The sequence below is a fragment of the Pseudorca crassidens genome, chromosome 2, assembly GCF_039906515.1.
Source record: "Pseudorca crassidens isolate mPseCra1 chromosome 2, mPseCra1.hap1, whole genome shotgun sequence".
NCBI lineage: Eukaryota > Metazoa > Chordata > Mammalia > Artiodactyla > Delphinidae > Pseudorca > Pseudorca crassidens.
In genome coordinates, this window is record NC_090297.1 from 185,361,712 (window position 1) to 185,381,484 (window position 19,773).

Genomic DNA, 19,773 nt, shown 5'->3' on the forward strand with positions numbered 1-19,773 from the left:
CTTTTATTTCTGAGACAAAGAGGTGTAAAGGTTATTTGGTAACAATACGATATTTGTTAAATACACGATCCTGCAAAACTCATATATCAAGACTTCACTTTGATGTAAGGACATATGCCTCATTCACTCTTGGCTTTAAAACCTCTGCTAAATGTCCAAACCTGGCTGGACAGATGGGCTAAGTCAGGCTGCTTCAAGTAATCCATTTGCTGATAACTTTAAGTTGGCTATGTTACAATCAGTCCCAATTTGCCAATCACTAAGTCACACTTTCTATATACCACATACTTTTCTTCTTATTAATCTTCGCCTCCAAAGCTTCGTTCACATTCAAGGCCCATTCGTTGTAAGATTCTGCTCGAAGCTTCAGTGCATTCATCATGGGGTAGAGATCATCCAGAGTGTATCTATACCTGGAAACAGAATAGCAGGCTTAGCTCTGAGATATGGGGGTTTGGAGGAAATCAGATGTTTTACACTAAGGATTTAGTGTTTTCCATAGAAAAAAAATCATTCTTCCTACTCACCGCAGTTTATATTTATAAGAAGGACAGGAACATAATTCCTTTACATGATGCAGGCAAACAAGCAGGCCAGGTTTACAAGAACAGGAGATGGCAGACATGAAGCATGTGGTTTTGCATTTTACACACTGACGCTCATCATCTGGCAACAGCTCAAAATCCATTCTTTCTGAATCAATTACTCCCTAGAATAAAGTGTGTACTTTAGAGATCTCCAAAGGATAATACAATCCATCAGCCCCCAAGACAAACATGTAATAGTTGCGCTTAAATTAAAAAAAAAAAAAAAAAAAGAGCCTTACCAAAGTAGAAAGTAGAGAGTGCGTGATTAAAAATGTGTGGGGGAATTCCCTGGTGGCGCAGTGGTTAAGAATCCGCCCGCCAATGCAGGGGACATGGGTTCGTCCCTGGTCCGGGAAGATGCCACATGCCGCGGAGCAACTAAGTCTGGGAGCCACAACTACTGAGCCTGCGAGCCACAACTACTGAAGCCCGCGCGCCTAGAGCCCGTGCTCCGCAACAAGAGAAGCCACCGCAATGAGAAGTACATGCACCACAACGAAGAGTAGCCCCCACTCGCCGCAACTAGAGAAAAGCCCACGCACAGCAACAAAGACTCAACACAGCCAAAAATAAATAAATTTTAAAAAATGTGTGTGGACCTAGCAAATGTGGGCAAGTTAATCTATTTCACCCATCTAGGGAGAACCCCTTCTGGACACGGTAGGTCCTTATGTTTGGCCATTTTGATCTGAGTATGAGAACAGTTATTAACAGGCCCATAAAACTACGGAGATTAGCTGTTTATTCTACTCCAAATTGGCCTTGTCCATATTTTGGGTCTAGATAAGAGCAAAAGAAATGCATATACTTTCTACTACAGCGAACATGCTATACAGGGCTTCAGAGTAATGTTGCTGGAGAATCCACAAAAAGAACAAATATAAATGAAAGGAAAGAAGATGGGGCAGGTAAAAAAGACTACCGTGCAGGAACTGTCAATGTGAAGACGCTGAGTGGTCTATTAGCCTCTTATATGGAAAGTTCTTGGAAAAGGTTCGACAATCTGTGCAACAGAGACTGTAATCGTAACAAGGAATTTCCCAATTGATACTGTCAAGATAAATGAGGTCTTGAACCAGGAAGTTTCTTTTTTTTTTTTTTTTTGCAGTACGCGGGCTTCTCACTGTTGTGGCCTCTCCCGCTGCGGAGCACAGGCTCTGGACGCGCAGGCTCAGCGGCCATGGCTCACGGGCCCAGCTGCTCCGTGGCGTGTGGGATCCTCCCAGACCGGGGCACGAACCCTTGTCCCCTGCATCGGCAGGCGGACTCTCAACCACTGCGCCACCAGGGAAGCCCGAATCAGGAAGTTTCTACTGTACTTTGTACCACCTGACATCTAGCCCTTCTAGGATATACCTTTTGTTATGGAAAAATCAAACTTGTACCACTTTCTCTCCTTATCTGGAACTGGATCCAGATCTAACTCTGAGAATGCCAGAGTCTGATTAAGTCAGTTTATAAACCATCAAGGCTCCTTTGTTTTACTCTTTTATTCTGTATTTCAACCTTTTGACCATTTCACTTCCTGCTAATCAGTAAAGTAAGGAAAACCTAACAAAAGAATTTTGGTTTTAATCTGGAATTAGTCGTTAAAAAGGACTTTGTGATGCAGATGGCTAAAATTGTGTTTAAAGATTAAGGATCAACTCCATGGATTTTGGTTGAGAATGAATCATATTAGTTCACCCAATTTTTTTTTTTTTTTTTTTTTTTTTGCAGTACGCGGGCCTCTCCCGTTGTGGAGCACAGGCTCCGGATGCGCAGGCTCAGTGGCCATGGCTCACGGGCCCAGCCGCTGCGACATGTGGGATCTTCCCGGACCAGGGCACGAACCTGTGTCCCTTGCATCGGCAGGCGGACTCTCAACCACTGCGCCACCAGGGAAGCCCCAGTTCACCCAATTTTAATTTGTAAATTTCTACATCTGGGAAAAAAATTATGCGTGCTCAAAGTTCCAAAGACCTTGGTAAGACGCTTAAACCCTCTGGGCATTGTTTTCCCAATTGTACAATATCAGGGGAAGGTGAGCTGTTGGTTCAAGGTGAGCTCCACGGAGCCAACATTCTAAAGAGGCACATAAAAGAAGAAAAAAAAAAATCAATGTGACTATTTGTGGATATGACTGTCCCAAAAGAATCTACAAAAAACTACTGGATTTAGCAAGGAGGTAGGATACAGAGTCAATTTTGGAAAGTCAACTGTATCTGTTGTGGCCTCTCCCGTCGCGGAGCACAGGCCCTGGATGCACAGGCTCAGCGGCCACGGCTCACAGGCCCAGCCGCTCTGCGGCATGTGGGATCCTCCCAGACCGGGGCACAAACCCACATCCCCTGCATCGGCAGGCGGACTCTCAACCACTGCGCCACCAGGGAAGCCCTCAATTGTATTTTTAAATACTAGCAATAAACAATTGGAAATCAAAAAAAATTTTAAAGTACCATTCATAATAGTACCAAAGAATAAGAAATACCTAATTACAAATCCAAGAAAATATGTGTAAAATCTGTGTGCTGCAGTCTACAAAATACTGAAAGAAATCAAGAACACCTAAATAAATGAGGGGCTAGACTATGTCCATGGATTGGAAGACTCAGTATTGTTAAGATGTCAATTCTCCCCCAAACTATCCATAGGTTTAATGCAGTTCCAATCAAAACGCCAACAGGCTTTTTGATAGAAATCAGTAAGCTGATTCTAAACTTTATATGGAAAAGCAAAAGAACTAAAATAGGCAAAACCATTTTTAAAAGGAACAAAGTTGGAGGACTCACACTACCTCATTTCAAAACTTATTAGAAAGTTACAGTAATCAAGACCATATGGTATTAGCAATAGGACAAATGCACAGACTAACAGACTAGAACAGAGTCCAGAAGTAGCTCCACACATGTGTGAATTAATTTTCAACAAAGGTGCCAGGGCAATTCAATGGAAAAAGGAGTCTTTTCAAGAAATGTTGCTGGAACAGTTAGACAGCCATATGCAAAAACAATGATCTCAACCCACACCTTGCCATAAACAAAAATTACTTAAGAGGATTAAACACTTAAATGTAAAATCTAAACCTAGAAAATCTAGATGACTACACATGAGAAAACCTTTGGTTAGGCAAAGATTTCTTAAGAAGGACACACCAAGAAAGATCCATAAAAGAAAACACTGATAAACTGAACTTCATCAAAATGAAAAACTTCTGCTCTTTGAAAGACACTGCTAAGAGAATGAAAAGACAAGCCACTAGCTGGAAGAAAATACTTGCAGAACATTTATCTGATAAAGGACTGGTGTCTAGAATAAAGAGAAGTCTCCCAACAATCCAATGAAAAAGGGGTAGAGCAAGACATGTGAGCAGACACTTCACCAAAGAGATAAATATGCAGGTAGTAAATAAATACATGATAAGATGTTCAATATATCATTAGCCATTAGAAAAATGAAAAGTAAAAGCACAATGAGACGTCAATATACATCTATTAGAATGGTCTTAAAGGAAATGAAGGAAAAGTTTCCTTAAAATGGTTTCAAAGTGCATAAGAACTTTACTAAGTAACACCCAATGACATGCAGTTGGGGTTCCAGAAACCTTACCAATTTACGAACAGTTTCCCTTAGAGCCTTCTCGTCCTCAATCATAATGGCCATGTCTTTCTGAACAGTTGATGCCACTACAACGTCTAGTACGTCCGCCTTGGAGGCCATCTTGCAAATCATCTCGTCGTGGGAAAATACACAGTAGCGGTGCAGCAGGCGGTAATGCTCTACGCACTGTCGGCCTAAGGGCAGCTGTGCCAAAAGACAGGGAGGACACGTGACATTCATCTCTCTCCTTCCTGTTTCCAAAGACTCCTGACCTTTATTATCAATTACCAAATATCACATCTTGGGTCATATATTGATATCATATATCAATCCTAAAACTAGACTCTAACAAGCCTTGGACCTTTTAAAATCTTTGCACCTCAAGGATCTGGCAAATTAGGTACATTGATTAAAATCTGGTTTAAAAACCCAATGTATTAATAATGCAGTAATGTCTACAACAATGTAGAATCTAATTGGAAATATGAATTTACACATTTCCTGAAACAACTGTGTGGAACTGGTGTGGTTAATCTACTTCAGGGAACAATAATGCTCTAAAAACTATAGAACAGAAAACAATTATAGATGTAGGTATTACTACTGGGTATTATTTTATTGGGCCAACTATTTTGGGTTGGCCAAAAAGTTCATTTGGGTTTTTCCCTGACATGTTACGGAAAAACCTGAAGGAACTTTTTGGCCAACCCAGTATTATTTAAAGAAAAAAAAAAAGGCACTGAAGGTCATAATTTATTAGATTTAACACCACACCCACTTAAACTAGGTAGTTCTTAGGCAAATGAAAAGTATTAATACTAATATAAAAACTCCACTTTACAACTACCTGAAACCAAATGTCATTAAAATTTACTGTGTTTGGATAATTTAAGCCAGTGCTGCATAAAGTACAGTCTTAAGACTGGAACTGGTTGTTATCAGTTTGCAATGAGATACTAAGCTTCAGCCAAAACGTCGCTCAGCAGACTCTTCACCAGGTCTTGGCTGACACTGCAGGGCCAGGGCCTCTCCTGCTGGGAAGGTACACAGCTGGCTGACCTGCCATTTCAGCAGCAACTGGTTTAAGCAACTAGACACATGACAGTTTCTAAGCATTCTATACCATTTCTGCAGGAAAAACGGTAAATGTGAAAAGGCTTGCTAGGTCCTAATTACACACCCAATCGACAGTGCAGAAGTTAACGGCCTCAGCGAAATTAAAACCTTGATTGAAACCGCTGTGGTAGGCTCTTGGAAATGTGATCACAAACTCCCCAGCACACTGATTAGTTCGGTAAACCTAAGGAGACAGAAATTGGAGATTTTCAGCGACATCCTCACGAAAGACAATCTAGACATAGACTATCAGATGATTCTCCAGAAAGGGTAGGGAAAAAAGTATGGCTGAATATTACCTAAAGATATTCATTTCTGCCACAAGATGGAGTAGTTCCCCAGACTGCCAGGTTGATAAGTATCTCAAGAGAAAACAGCTTACACCACAAAAATCTGGCTACATCCAGGATCAGGACACATCTTTCCAAATATTATCATACTGAAATAGGATCTCCTACCACCAATTGAAGAAATTCCACTCTATTTCAAGGATCTCATTCCACACAGAGATCTTCTTCATTTGGGCCTCAAACTTACCTCCCACCAGCAATTCCCCTTTTCCCTCTACCCGAAAAACACCTATATTGCTCTAGGCACAAAATCCTCAGACTGAACGAACTACTACATAATAGTAATAATATTAGATGTCTTTTCAATACATATCTCTCCACCAGCGGTTCTCCAAAATGTAGTTCCCATTCCAAAAGCAGCAACAGCAACTGGGAACTTGTTGGAAATGCCAATTCTCAAGCAGCACCCAGGCCACAAGGCCGTGCAACTCGGGCTGAGGCTCCGCCCTGTGCTGGAACACGCCCTTCCGGGCTCTGACAGGCCAAGTCTGCAGTCGGCAACAGCGGCAGGAGCACAGCCCTCCAGCCCTCCAACGGGAGGGCCTCCTCCTCAACTCTCTGCCACACGAACTCCCCTTCAGAGCCCACGCCTTGGTTCAAACGCCATTAGGAGCCCTTTCCAGCCCTTTCAGAGTTAATGGCTCAGCCCCCGAGTCAACACCACTGTCAAACCACACCACTCCTCCGTGATCTGTGTAAACGCTGTCTTTCCCTTACACTGTGAGTTCCCGAATGCACGAGTTCATTCACCTACCTCTCTAGGTCCAGAGTCTAGCCCCACGTGGTTTGCTCAACTATTAAAGAACAGGGCGAGAGGTCTCTTCTAAAGCCAGCGACTCATAACAGATCAGAAAGACCCATCAACGAAGGGCGGGGGTGGGGGGGGGTCAAGATGGAAAATGCCAACAACGAGGAGATGGTGGTATTTTGATGACTATTGGTCCTTATTTTCTAAGCTTTGGCCCATGAATATTTTATGATCCCTCAAAGAAAATTCCTTTCCATTTGCCCCCATTTACTGGCCTGTGAACCCAAAAGCATAAAATGAAGGTCGCAAGATCAAGAATTCCTCTTAACATTGTAAATGTATCATTTACATTTGGTTGAGCTAACTAAGATGGATTCTTCAACTTCATACATCTCAATCTGGCCTCCCAAAATGCCTTCAGAGTTTCCTCCGAAAGGAAGCCACTAAGCAAAAATAACTGTTACTTCGTAGAAAAACCTCATAGGAAAAAGCACCAATAAGCATCTTTCAGTCTAGAGTGGGAACCCTGAAATCCAAGCTCAAGACACTGAAATAAATTTTCTCTTAAGCTTAATTAGGGGCAGCAGGGAGAATGTACGATCCACCAAGCATGTCACCATGTAAATTCAATGAGTTATTTTCTAAAGTAGGGATGGAGTACGAAGGATTCTGACACAAGAGTTTAGATCTAATTATATCAATAACAGAACCTAGCCATTTTCAGAGTAAACTAATTTATACTAACAACACTTATTTTTTACGGTTTTTGTTTTGCTGTGTTGAAGGTCTGAAGTTATAAACAAAAGTTATAGTTTAGAATGCAGGAATGGTGATGGTGTACAACCTGTGAATGTACTCTGAACTGAACACCAGAAAGGAAAGGAAGAGACAGCCTCACAGTCACTATTGCAAAGTAAGGCTGCTCAGCAATCTAGTCATCAGCTGCAACAACTCAGCTTTCTATGGTGTCTGAGGATCCAGTCCCACTGGCTTAATGCAATATTGTACTAAATGACACCAAACAGCTGTTTCTACACAGCCAAATCAGCTTCATAAAAACGTGAGCAACAGGGAAAAAGAGAAGTGGGGAGTAAAGCCTGGGTGGCAGGAGGATTGACCCAAAACATACAGGCACTTCGTGAGTCATCAGGGTATTGGGGTTCATGATGGTGACGAGCTGGTGGAGGAGGTCGGGCTGGGAGATGAAGAGCTCCGGGGCCAGCCTTTTCATCACTGTCTCCAGCTGCTCAGCAGCGTACCCTGGGACTCCATACCAGGTCTTTGGCTCACCCCTAAAATAGATTGTAAAAGCAGATCAATCTCAAAATTTACATGAAATTTCAGTAGCTTCTTCAACTCATACACAAAATCAACCAGCAAACACCAATGCAAACAAGATGGTTAACCAGTTCCTACTTTTTAGATCCTGCTTTGTAAGGCAATGTTCAAACTGAAGAAGTATCACCAGAAATATGATCTGAACATATGTAATACATTTTCCCTCTTCAAGGATAAAGTTTAAACATGAGACTTCCCATCTGAGGTCCCTCTTTTCCCTCCCATTTTCCCTGACCCTTGACCCTTCAGAAAATGTAGATATCTAGCATTTCTAAGAATATAAGGTATTATGTTAGCTACAGGGTATGTGGTCACCACAATTTCCTACAGCAACTAGCAAGGGATGGCAACTCTCCGCCCTGACAGCAAGTTAAACCAAACTCTAAGTAAGGCGATTAGCATTTCTAAAGAGCTCCTCTCCAAAGCACATTTAACTGTCAACCAATTAATCTGTAACATCCCTGTGAGGTATGGTAAACATCATTTCACAGCTGGGAGCAATTGCCTGGGGAAGCAGGACTGACTCTCGGCACGTAAAAGGCCAGCTCCCTCTTTCTTGTGGTACATCCTCAAATTCCCTGTGTGGGAATTTAAGTGAGTTACAGATCTTCAAATATTTTTGTACTCAGAAAGCAAGGGAAATGGAGGGGAGGGAAACAGATGTGAAATAAAAGCTTAGAAAGCCCAAATATCCGCCCCAGCCCACCACACACACACACACACACACAGACACGCGCGGATGGGGCGCGTTCTACCTACGGTGCACAGTGATGCTAGAACTCAGCAGGCCGTCAAGAGCAGTCAGTCCCGAGGTCCTGGAGGACCCACACGCCCCATGCCCCACTCTTCGCCCAAAGGGCTATCTGGGCCACCAAGCCCACAGAACGGGAAGGGGTTTCCGCAGTAAAAGCAACTTGGTGCTTTCTAACCTTTCTGCGAGTAAACACTTCTTTGACAATTAGTGAAAAGCTGTCTTATCTTCTCCCCAGAAGCCTGTTATACTTGAAAACTCATGTGCAAGTGCAGGGTTTCATGGATTTCCTATGGATTCTTAAGAACCTTTGTCTTAAATTGTTAGGATACCTGCCCCATAGTAATAAAATAAAAAAAAAAAAACCTATGGTAAAAAAAAAACCTCATCACTCTTCAGACTCAGTTAAGAGATGTGTCACAACTAAGAGGTGGGTAAGTTTTCCAACTCAGCGTGCATACCATCTGTAGGTTCTCTGGAACCCCTTACCAGTGCAGGTAGTTAATGGAATAGCTCCAGTGGTCTTCAATATGCCAACAGAAGGAAGAAAAGCACATTCCCACGTACAACCAAGGAAGCTTCATGCCGCATATGTCAGCGGTGATGTGAGCGAGGACAGACTGCTCCATCACTGGCATGTTGTTCAAATTCCAGCCACTGTCAAGATATTCCTAAAAATAAGGAGAATATCTTGACATTATAAATAAAGTATAAATAAAGGTTTATACTTTATACTTAAATTCTTTATCATGCTAACATTTTGGAACTCTGCTGGTTTCAAAAAGCAAGCTGAAAAGTCTCCTTCAAAATAAAAAGAATGGCGGCGGGGGGGCCACTATGCTTACCTCCTGGATGCCCATAGATTACTTCTGCCCAGCTCTGCGCTTTACATAAATGGACTTGTGTGTGTGTGTCTGTGTGTGTGTGTCTATATTATGTGTGTGTATCTGGTTCCAATCCCTCAGATTTTCTTCAGAACGAGCAACCAAAGTTACAGAATCGGAAGTCGAAGGGAGGTAAGTGATTCTCCCTTATCATCTAGTTGGGACTAGAATTCTTCTATGGGTTCTTTCTGCTATTCTTGAAATCATTAAAAATCTGGTAATTAAGGATTTGCTGAAAGTATCATAAATTACTTCAAGCCAACCAACAAATTTCCATGACTATCTCAAGTTCCAAGTGACATACGTGTTGTAGCACAGCTGCTACTAGCCCAGCGTGATGACCTCTGGATCAACAGTGGGCTCGCTCTAAAGGCGTCCCCTGCCCGTCCCGCTGGCGCCCCCGCAAGTCCACATGCTCACAGCCACACCTACCTCCTCCTCAGGCGAGAGCTTCACTTTCCCGTCTCTAACCGGGAAGCCACTGCCGAACTCCTTCGAGGCGATATCAGCTCCATATTCCACGGTAACATCCTCTTCAATAGTGCTCACCAGTCGCCAAAATTCTTTCTCAACCAATTCTGTGGGAACCATCTGCATACAAAACAAGGAAGTAAAGAGAGTGACTCTCCTCAGACACTCACAAACTGCCGGTGACCAATCTGACTAGACAGGCTAAGTGACAGGAATCCCAGGATAGCAGCCTGAGGAAGAATTGTACATGACGTCCCAAGTGTTCCTCAACTGGCCCCCGACAATTCAGACATGAACCTCATTTTCTAAAAGGAATTTTATAACCAAGAGCTGACTAAGAATTCATGTTCCTCTATCAACAACCTGGCCACTACTGTAAAAGGACTCAAGGAAAGCAAAGTGCTAAGATTTAAGAACTGGAGATGTTTTTCTGTTTTGAGGAATCTAATATACAACCTGGTTGACTTCTGTTTAGTAACAGTAGTTAGCTTAGCTGTATTTGAACAATGCTTTATCCTCTGAAATGCGTTCAAACACATCACCTGAGTCCACCCTCTCACTCTTTCCACTAGACCTTGCGGAGAGTAGTGTGGGCAGTCACCAGGAAAAGGCAGGGTGCAACAACTCTGCGGCTGCAGGCCCAAGTGTAAAGGGCTGGCCAGGCTGAGTGCTTAGGATCTGCACTAATCTGATATGAGGCCAGAGGCCTGTCCCTCAAAGTGCAAAAAGCCAACCACAAATACAAGAGGCACCAGGACTGGTTAAGCGAACATATGGGGAAATAATATGTAATGCAGGAGGGGTAAAAAGAACTGAAAATTCAAAGGGAATATTACTTGAATTTATAAGTCTGTTAAATAAGGGGACATTTTAAGTAACTTAACAGTTAATGTTAGTGATGTGAGGCAAAGCAGGTTCACTCATACACTGCTATGGTCCCGTAAATGATACAGCTATTAGATGGAAAAAAAATGGATAAATATTAAGAAAATAATCCAATTAAATAGACGCATACAGGACTTCCCTGGTGGCGCAGTGGTTAAGAATCCATCTGCCAATGCAGGGGACACAGGTGGGCTCAACAACCAGATCCCGACTGGTTCCCGGATCCCTGGTCCGGGAAGATCCCACATGCCGTGGAGCAACTAAGCCTGTGTGCCACAACTACTGAGCCTGCGCTCTAGAGCCCTCGCGTCACAGCTACTATAGCCCGTGTGCCCTAGGGCCCACGTGCCGCAACTACTGAAGCCTAGAGCCTGTGCTCCTCAACGAGAGAAGCCACCACAATGCAAGGCCCATGCACCGTAAAAAAGAATAGTGCCTGTTCGCCGCAACTACAGAAAGCTCACGCGCAGCAATGAAGACCCAACACAGCCCCCGCCCCCCCCAAAAGGAGATGCATACAATGTCTGCTATAGCACTTTGTTGCTAGTGAGGAAAAACAGCTTAAATATCCAGAAGTATGGTAGGAAACCATTCATTTTAGTGTACTCATTTGATGGAATAGTAAATGCTGAATGAAGCATGCTTATGCTTCTAAGGGAATAAAGGAGAATTTAAAATACTAACGTTTAGGGACTTCCCTGGCGGTCCAGTGGTTAAGAATCTGCCTTCCAATGCAGGGGACGTGGGTTCGATCCCTGGTCGGGGAACTAAAATCCCACATGCCGCAGAGCAACTAAGCCCGCGTGCCACAACTAGAGAGAGCCCCGTGCTCCAAAGAGCCCATGCACTGCAACTAAGACCCGACGAAGCCAAATAAATAAATAACTATAAAATCCTAAAGTTTACAGTGCTAACTTATGACAACATAACAAGAGGTAAATGTGCCCCCAGGGCACAGCACATGGATTGGCACACAGGAGTCATTCAATAAATTTTGCAAAGTTTTCTTTGAATTTTATTTGTTGAGCTGAAAGGATTGCTGGTGATTTCCTTTCATTGGTATTCTGTTACTGTCGTTATATGATTTGTCTCAAAAAGCCTATCTTTAATCAAATGAAAAATTAGAATGCATTTTGAAGTACTGTGGAATGTTAATACTACCGAACAAATTAAAGGTTTCATTGTGCAAGACAATGACTGACTATCAGAGATAAGGGCCAACTCAAACGTCTTCAGATATACCTTTCCCCAAAAGTTATTAAAATCCTAAATTGAAGCAGTTATATATGTACATACATGGACTGGCATGTTGAAGTAATCAGATTTGAACGCATCTGCCATTTCCCCGAAAGTACGGAGGGTATAGTCCCTGGCTGCCTGTTCAAAGCCAAATGCTTCTTGTGGCTTACTGCACTCCTGTCAAAACACAAAGAAAGAAAAAGGAAAGATATTTATTTATATGTATATTTACTTTTGGTTCACATATATATGTATATATGAGAAATTATATATGTTTACTAAAATTGTGTAGTGTAATTCCATTTGTGCAATTTCCACTTGGATGAATATACATCGAAATATTAACAGTGATTATCTATGGACTATGAAATTATCTATTTTTTAAGTTGTTCAGTGCCTAAGAATTTTTGCAAAGAGCATGCAATGCTTTTTTTAAATGAAATTTTTAAAAATGTAGTTATTAAAATGTTTTTCTGACTCTCAGCTTGCTGCATAGCTGTGTAGCTCACTTCCAAGACCTCTTTCCTATTCAGGCCCACCCCAATTTTTGTCATGATACTCCTTATTATCAATTGCCAAATCTAAAACCGGAAGGTGAAGAAAACACCTTCTTAAGGAAATTTTCTAATGCCACCTCTGCTATTAATTCTGACCTGAGCCAAACACTTAGGACACCTCCAGTCTCCCTTGGGAACATCATGGAGCGGCGGGATCAGGCAGAAGGTGTGGTAACTGTCATCACACCCATCACACAAGAGAAGCCGGTCCTCATCGTTGCCACTGCCACACAAGAGGCAGACATACAGGTCAACCTGCAGCATGAAAATGGGCACAGAACACAGGGGCATGAGCTGCTGTTTGATTCTGTGAAACTCTAGGAATGAAATGGATCTGAGGCATAATCTAGTCTCTCCAATATGCTGCAAGTGAAAATGTTTCACCCTCTATAAGGGACATGTTAAATAAAAATGTTTCACCTTCTATTATGGGATATTTCAAAATATCTCATGCATTCCCAACTCTGAAGAGTGATCTCCAAGATTTCTCAATTGTGTGTTTTAATTAAAGTTTGTTACTTAAATATCCAGCTTTTAGTAGCTTACAGAAAGATAGTCTTCTAGAAGAATAACATGTTAGGCAATAAATTATCCACCTAACCAAAAACAGAACTAATAAAGGAAAAGTTCAATTTTGCCATGTTAAAAGGCAAAGATTTTACAGTTTTTACAAAACTTAGTTTCCTTTTAACATGGCAAAACTGAAGTTAACTAACCACATTAAATTACCATTTTACATTCTAATTAGTCATAGTTAAGAAGTTCCCCCAAATACACAGTAATAAAACTACACAGTCATTACCTACTATGCATTGTATCATGTTTCCCCAAAATTCCTATGTTGAAGTCCTAACCCCCAGTACCTCAGAATGTGACTGTATTTGAAGACAGGGTCTTAAAAGAGGTCGTTAAAAAGGTCATATGGGTGGGCCCTAATCCAGTATGACTGGTGTCCTTGTAAGAAGAGACTAGGACACAGACACACACAGAGGAAAACCATGAGGACACAGGGACATGACCATCTACAAGCCAAGGACAGAGGCCTCAGGAAAAAACCAAGTCTTCAAACACCTTGATCTCAGACTTGTAGCCTCCAGAACCGTGGGAAAATAAACTTCGCTTGTTTGAGCCACTCGGTCTGTGATATTTCATTATGGCAGTCGGAGCAGACTTTTTTGTTGTAGCAAATAGAAACCTGGGCTCTGCTAGCTTTCTGACTGCTTTGTTTGTTTCTGTGCTGGGGCAGAGGGAGATGATATTTATGAACAGAACATTTAATTGGAATAACTTCCAATTCCAAGATCAAAAGCACTGTCATCAAGCTGCTCCCAGGTGCTCAGAAGGGGGCTGAGGAAGAGAGCTTGGCTTTTTGTTTCCACCTGAGTGAACAGCTCCCCAGGCCTCTGACCCTGCTAGGCCCTAGCCTCCCTCCTACCTGCGCACTCCTTCCCTTATCCTTCCTTGCTGTAAAGTTGGAAAACATCATCTTGATTTCTGATCTACCTTCAGCTCGCTTGCAGGTGGGCTAGTCGGTTATCGACAATTCTCCATAGGATTGAGCTCACCAATATTCAGTGCTAAACTGAACGTCCTCCAGAAAAATGGCTGTCAACGCCCCCAGCTGTTACTACTGATTTCACGACGCATCCGTGTTTCCCTGTTTATAAACTGATACTACAAACCACCTCGAAAGGTCTCTTCATTGTGAGACACTGAGCCAGCAGTCCCAGGTAAGGCACTAAGTATAAACCGGGCTGTAAAAGTGTTTAAAGATGTCGACTCACAGCACTGGTGGTTTTTTTCGCTCGACTCCTGGGTTTCTCCTTCTCGCTCTCTGTAATACACTCCTTCCTCTCAGCAGGTTCTTGCTTGAGGCTGCTTTTCCCGTCTTTCTCTGTAGGAGGCAGTCCAGGTCAGCACTCCCTCTGCTCTGTCCCGTCAGCTCCCTCCCGTGCTCATCCCTCCTGCTGCTGGGGTGCCCCGGACACAGTTCTCTGCTCGCTCCAGCGCAGCAGCACCCAGAGTTACTACGTTCAGGAGCTCCGTGCTGCCTACTTTAGGGTGACGTATAACTCTCACACCATTCAAATTCCAAGATACAAGCACAAGATATGATACCAGATGTTGCTCAGGTCTGTATGCTTTCAAATTGGGAGCCGAAGATATGCTCTTCTAAAGACTAAGACATAACATATGCTGGTGAAAGCAAATTCCTCTTGATCTTGACCATAAGACACTGACCGTTCACCAACAGCACCCCCTCCACGTTACAGATTATCCCTCCATGATCTAAGATTACTAGCCTCTCTAGCTTCCTGGTTTCAAAGACTGAGAATTTTCTAAAACACTAGCTATCAATTAATGAGCTATTCTGCGGAAGGTATTGCGCTAAATGCTTTCCATCAATTGTTATTATATCAATCATATAACCCTTTGCAACCAATCTGTTTCAAAGACAAGAAAACTGACATTAAAAGAAGTCAAGAAGTATCTCTAAGGTCATACAACTAGTTAGTGGCTGAGCCAGGATTCAGATTCAGATCTGTATTTTTACAACTCCATCTACTTTCCATTACATTGTGCTGCCTTTCCCACTAACTCATCAGTCACTAAGAAAAGCCCATTTCAATAACTACTTCTTCATTACTAAGTGCCTGCCTATATAGAATTTCTCTCAAGACAGTGTCAAACCTACCTTTCAGTGGCTGACATCAAGCAGTGACCAGGCGAGCATCTGTCAATTAAAACTCAGATTAAGAAAGCCTGCCTGCCTGCCATGCCTGAAACAAGCCTATCAGATATTCAGTCAAAGGCACCTATGCTTCTCACAAATCACTTCTTTACAATTAATGCTACTGAACCAAATTTCAAAGTATTGGGTTGGCCAAAAAGTTTGCTTGGTTTTAAGTAAAAATAAGACACATTTTTCATTTTCACCAAGAACTGTATGGAACAACATATTCACTGACCGAATGAACTTTTTGGCCACCTCAAAAGCAACTAGTTACAGTTGAGAAATTCAATCACATTTCTAATATGCATATATTCATTTGTTTATCTCTCTTTCCAGTCATCTAATTATGAAAACAAGGATATTAATAAGATTTTATTTCTCAAGGCACAACCCAGTGACTAGTATGTAAAGTTGCTCCAATATTTTCTTAACTACCAGATGAATGATTGTTTTTACTTATTCACTCTTCCTTCCTATTCATGGATGAACTTTCTTACCATTTTCACACTTTGGAGCTGGACATCCCATTCGACGTCTCAGGTTATGAGTTCTGGCTTCTGCTGTCTCTTCTGGTTCTATTTTAATATTCATGGCCTTAAAAAAATTTGTCATATACATGAATATTTCCTTTAAAAAGACAGAAATCTTCTAAAATCCAATTGGAATCACAAAGTGCCTATAATCTTATAAATTCTCTCTATTAACAGGACATTCAAAACTCTCTCCCTTAGAGCAGAGATTCCACCCTTAATATTATTATTACTTAAGGAATGAATGAGGAAACTTAGAAGTTAGGAGTATTCTCCACTTCAACAGGTCAAAAATTTAGGAAAAAGTCAAAGGATCAGGGATGACTTATAGGAAGTGTTACTACCCAAATTGGGAACAGTGTGTATTTCCTCCTAGAAGCCCCTCAGTTCTCATCTACTCACAACTTACAAAACTTAGCCAAATCCTGAACAGTTACATAAATAACGGAATTTCATCAGCCTAGAAGAGTTTGCTGGCTCTTCCAAAGTATGACAGCATTCAAGGAAAACTCAGCTTCCACAACAAGTTTCTATTAATTCTTGTAGTGAACTGTCACTACAAACTGCTCCCCTAACACCGCTGAGTCACGGCTCCCTCATCAGTGAGAGCCTGTGAGCCAGTCTCAGTACCTGGTGTCCACGAAGTGCTCATACTGGTTGATAAGCAAAGCCTTGTCTGCTCTGGGACACAAGTGGCATTGTGGAACTGTGCCTGTGTTCATTCATGCACAATCAGGATATCTACTGCTAACACGATTTCTTCCAGGGCCATACCATCACCATGATGTGTCATCAAGACAGACCTAGGCATCCACAGCACTGGGCATGTCTTACACATTTAAAGATCAAGATGTGCTCAAACAAGAACTGACTTTAAGACGAATAAACCTGCAGCCTGCTTGTGGGTTTCAAATAACCATATATGTTCCTATTCTGAGGGATTCTCACTTCAAAAAAATGGAGTCGCTAAATTTTTTCGTATCTCCAACTTACCTAAGTGAAAAGTAATTCTCTTATTTATCCATTTCCTCAGAAAGCAAAATGGCTGATTTTTTTCATCCTCACCAATAATTATTAAATAACCCAACTATTGATTCAGAAACCTAACTAATGCCATGAGGCTTCCCAGTTCTAAACTGTTCCTAATATATTAATCACTGACTCTTCATACTCATATGTCCATCAAGGAACCCGAAACCTACCCAGCTCTGTGTGGGAACAAGGTAACTGGGAGAACACTCTTCTCCCTTTCCAGGAGAAACCTCTCAGAGCAGAAAAATCTAAGAGCAACTTGTCTTTCTTAAGTCTTTCACTCCTCATCTTCCCTCAGGCTTCACTCTCATGTTATCTGTGTGTTACATCACCAGCCCCCTTGCTCCCTGAATATTTTCTGGCTTAGCATAAATGTTTGCCACAGATTCCATACTCCTCTTCAGGAAGTCTGAGAAAAATAGCTTTCACTACCTTCTTCGTAACCTCTCAAAAACAGTACTTTTCAGCAAAAATCTCCAACTTCACTCCTACTAACCTTAATTCCCAATAAATCTTGCCCAACATCACAAGGGTCACAATGAACGCCTATTCACCTATTCTTCTTAGCCTCTGACCATTAACCATGCAGCAGCTGACTGTCCAGGCAGCATAAACCTAGAAAGATTTCAATTCCTCACCCCTCTGACAGTGCAATTCCCCCAAGTGTAAAAGCCAGAGTATAAACAGCATCCCTCTGTGAGGTTAGTAAAGTTCAATCTATGAAGAGCACGTGCATGAGAGAAATCCAGGGTCAGACACACGTTAGCACCGGGACTTGAGGCCTGTCTGATCAACCTCACGAGGCTCTCACCTCCGCTCTCATGCGTTTTGCTCGTCGAGCTGGGGGACACGTTTCCAAGGGCTGCACAGACTGCCTCTGGGGAATATCATGGGGTTTGTACTCCTTGTCCTTTGTGTCTGTGGTCAGGTTTGGCTTCTGCAGACACTGGAAATAAAACACAACTGTACTGATGAATTCTCCCCCACCCCTTTTTTAAAAAAATAAATTTATTTATTTTTAATTTTGGCTGTGTTAGGTCTTCGTTGCTGCGCATGGGCTTTCTCTAGTTGCGGTGAGCGGGGGCTACTCTTCATTGCGGTATGCGGGCTTCTCATTGCGGTGGCTTCTCTTGTTGAGGAGCACAGGCTCTGGGCGCGTGGGCTTCAGCAGTTGTGGCACGCGGGCTCAGTAGCTGTGGCTCGCGGGCTCAGGAGTTGTGGCTCGCGGGCTCTAGAGTGAAGCCTCAGTAGTTGTGGCGCACAGGCTTAGCTGCTCTGCAGCATGTGCGATCTTCCCAGAGCAGGGCTCGAACCTGTGTCCTCTGCATTGGCAGGAGGATTCTTAACCACGGCGCCACCAGGGAAGTCCCTTCCCCCTTTTTTAATCTTAAGAGAATTTCACTGGATTTTTGCAGGGTATATTTTACAATGATTTATGGAAATACATAACAGGTGTGCAATTTTTAAAATCTAAATAAACACAAAGACAAGTCTGCAGTTACCAACCATATACACACACATATAGTTATATTAACAGCTTGACTTTTTTTCAGGAGGTGAATGGTGTTGCTTCAATTCATTTAATTGTTGCTATCACCTCATCAGGTTACAACAGGCCACAGCAGGCTCGAGGCAGTCTCCATGAGCCAACAATTATCCCTGCTTGCAACTGTAAATTAAGTGAAGGCCCAAACTGCTAGAAAGGCCCCCTGTATGTTCCCCAAATAGCTTTCCATAATCAGAATATCTCATTTTTAAAATGTTTACAGTAATAAAATATGGAATCCAGTAATTTTTCTAAATTTTACAATCCTGTAGGTTTAAACATAATTAGCAACCTTCTATTATCAAAAAGATATCATTTGAATTGAGAAAACAGATCATGTGACTATTATCCCTTATTAAAGCTTTCCTTTTCTTCAATATATTCCTACAAAGTCTAACTCACAAGAAAAAGGTTGATAGCCCACAGCAATAACTTTGGTTCTGATCATACAAGAATCTCTTCTTGCTTTGATTTTTCTTTTTAGTTTGATTCTAAGCTCACCGAAAAAGAGTATTTAATGCCAATACAACAAAACACAGTGACCACAAAATATTACCACTGAATCTAATATGAATTTCAAGTAAATACCACTCCTTTATAAGAGGTCCTACAAATGCCACAGGAAGCATTTTTAAAAACAGGCTCCAAAATGTAACCACTGAAGGTCTACTGTATTATCCATACTTGTAATAAGATACACTGAAACTATAACCTTCTACAACTCTTGGCTCTGCGAGCACCATTACAACCATGCAGTGTCACTAACATGGTTGGCTCCTTCCTCCTGACATTTGCAGAAAGAATCCAGAGAATGGGGAGAAGGACAAAAGAAAATACAGAGCAACCATCTAACACAATCTATTTCTGACATTTAAGTAATATGTACTATTAAAAAAATACTAGAATAGATTTCTTGATACTCTAAACAAGAACGAATCTACCACTGGGAGCACAACCTATAATATTAAATATTCTGCTCCTTCTAATTAAACCTACACACTGATCTGATCTAGAAACATCAACTCCACTAGTATGGAATATCACTGCCCACTCCACAACAAGTCCTCAATTGAGCGTTTAGAGTATGTTCAATGAAAACATGCAGATGGGAAAAAAACCTGTCCTCCATCTAAATTAACCTCCTTCGTGTATTATATACACTTTCTATTGAGACCTGAAAGTATGTGTGATTGTGGAGATATGAACTGAGCTGAATCACGGACATTTTATTAAGTGGATGGTCAGAAATTCAGATGTTATATATGTGGTTCTCATCTCCCACTAGTCTAAATGGTTCTGTAATCCATGGCCTGCCTGGCTGTATAAGGACTTTGAAGAACTAAGATAAAATCAAGCTCAGAAGCTCTTTAGAATATATATGAAGAGATTATTTTGTTTCAAACCAGGATTCAAAACATACACTTGA

At 41.8% G+C, this 19,773-nt stretch overlaps 1 protein-coding gene across 1 annotated transcript in view; it reads right to left on the reverse strand.

The window, feature by feature from the left end:
* KDM5B (lysine demethylase 5B) overlaps positions 1-19,773 on the reverse strand; it is a 76,929-nt gene that overhangs the window by 16,574 nt on the left and 40,582 nt on the right. The window contains exons 5-16 of the mRNA XM_067729954.1: positions 17,613-17,747; positions 15,737-15,833; positions 14,290-14,399; positions 12,602-12,760; positions 12,006-12,125; positions 9,786-9,944; positions 8,959-9,140; positions 7,510-7,672; positions 5,347-5,466; positions 4,176-4,370; positions 528-709; positions 289-413 (exon numbers count right to left, since the gene is read on the reverse strand). Coding sequence (XP_067586055.1) covers positions 289-413; positions 528-709; positions 4,176-4,370; positions 5,347-5,466; positions 7,510-7,672; positions 8,959-9,140; positions 9,786-9,944; positions 12,006-12,125; positions 12,602-12,760; positions 14,290-14,399; positions 15,737-15,833; positions 17,613-17,747 — 1,747 coding nt within the window. The remainder of the gene's footprint in view (positions 1-288; positions 414-527; positions 710-4,175; positions 4,371-5,346; positions 5,467-7,509; positions 7,673-8,958; positions 9,141-9,785; positions 9,945-12,005; positions 12,126-12,601; positions 12,761-14,289; positions 14,400-15,736; positions 15,834-17,612; positions 17,748-19,773) is intronic.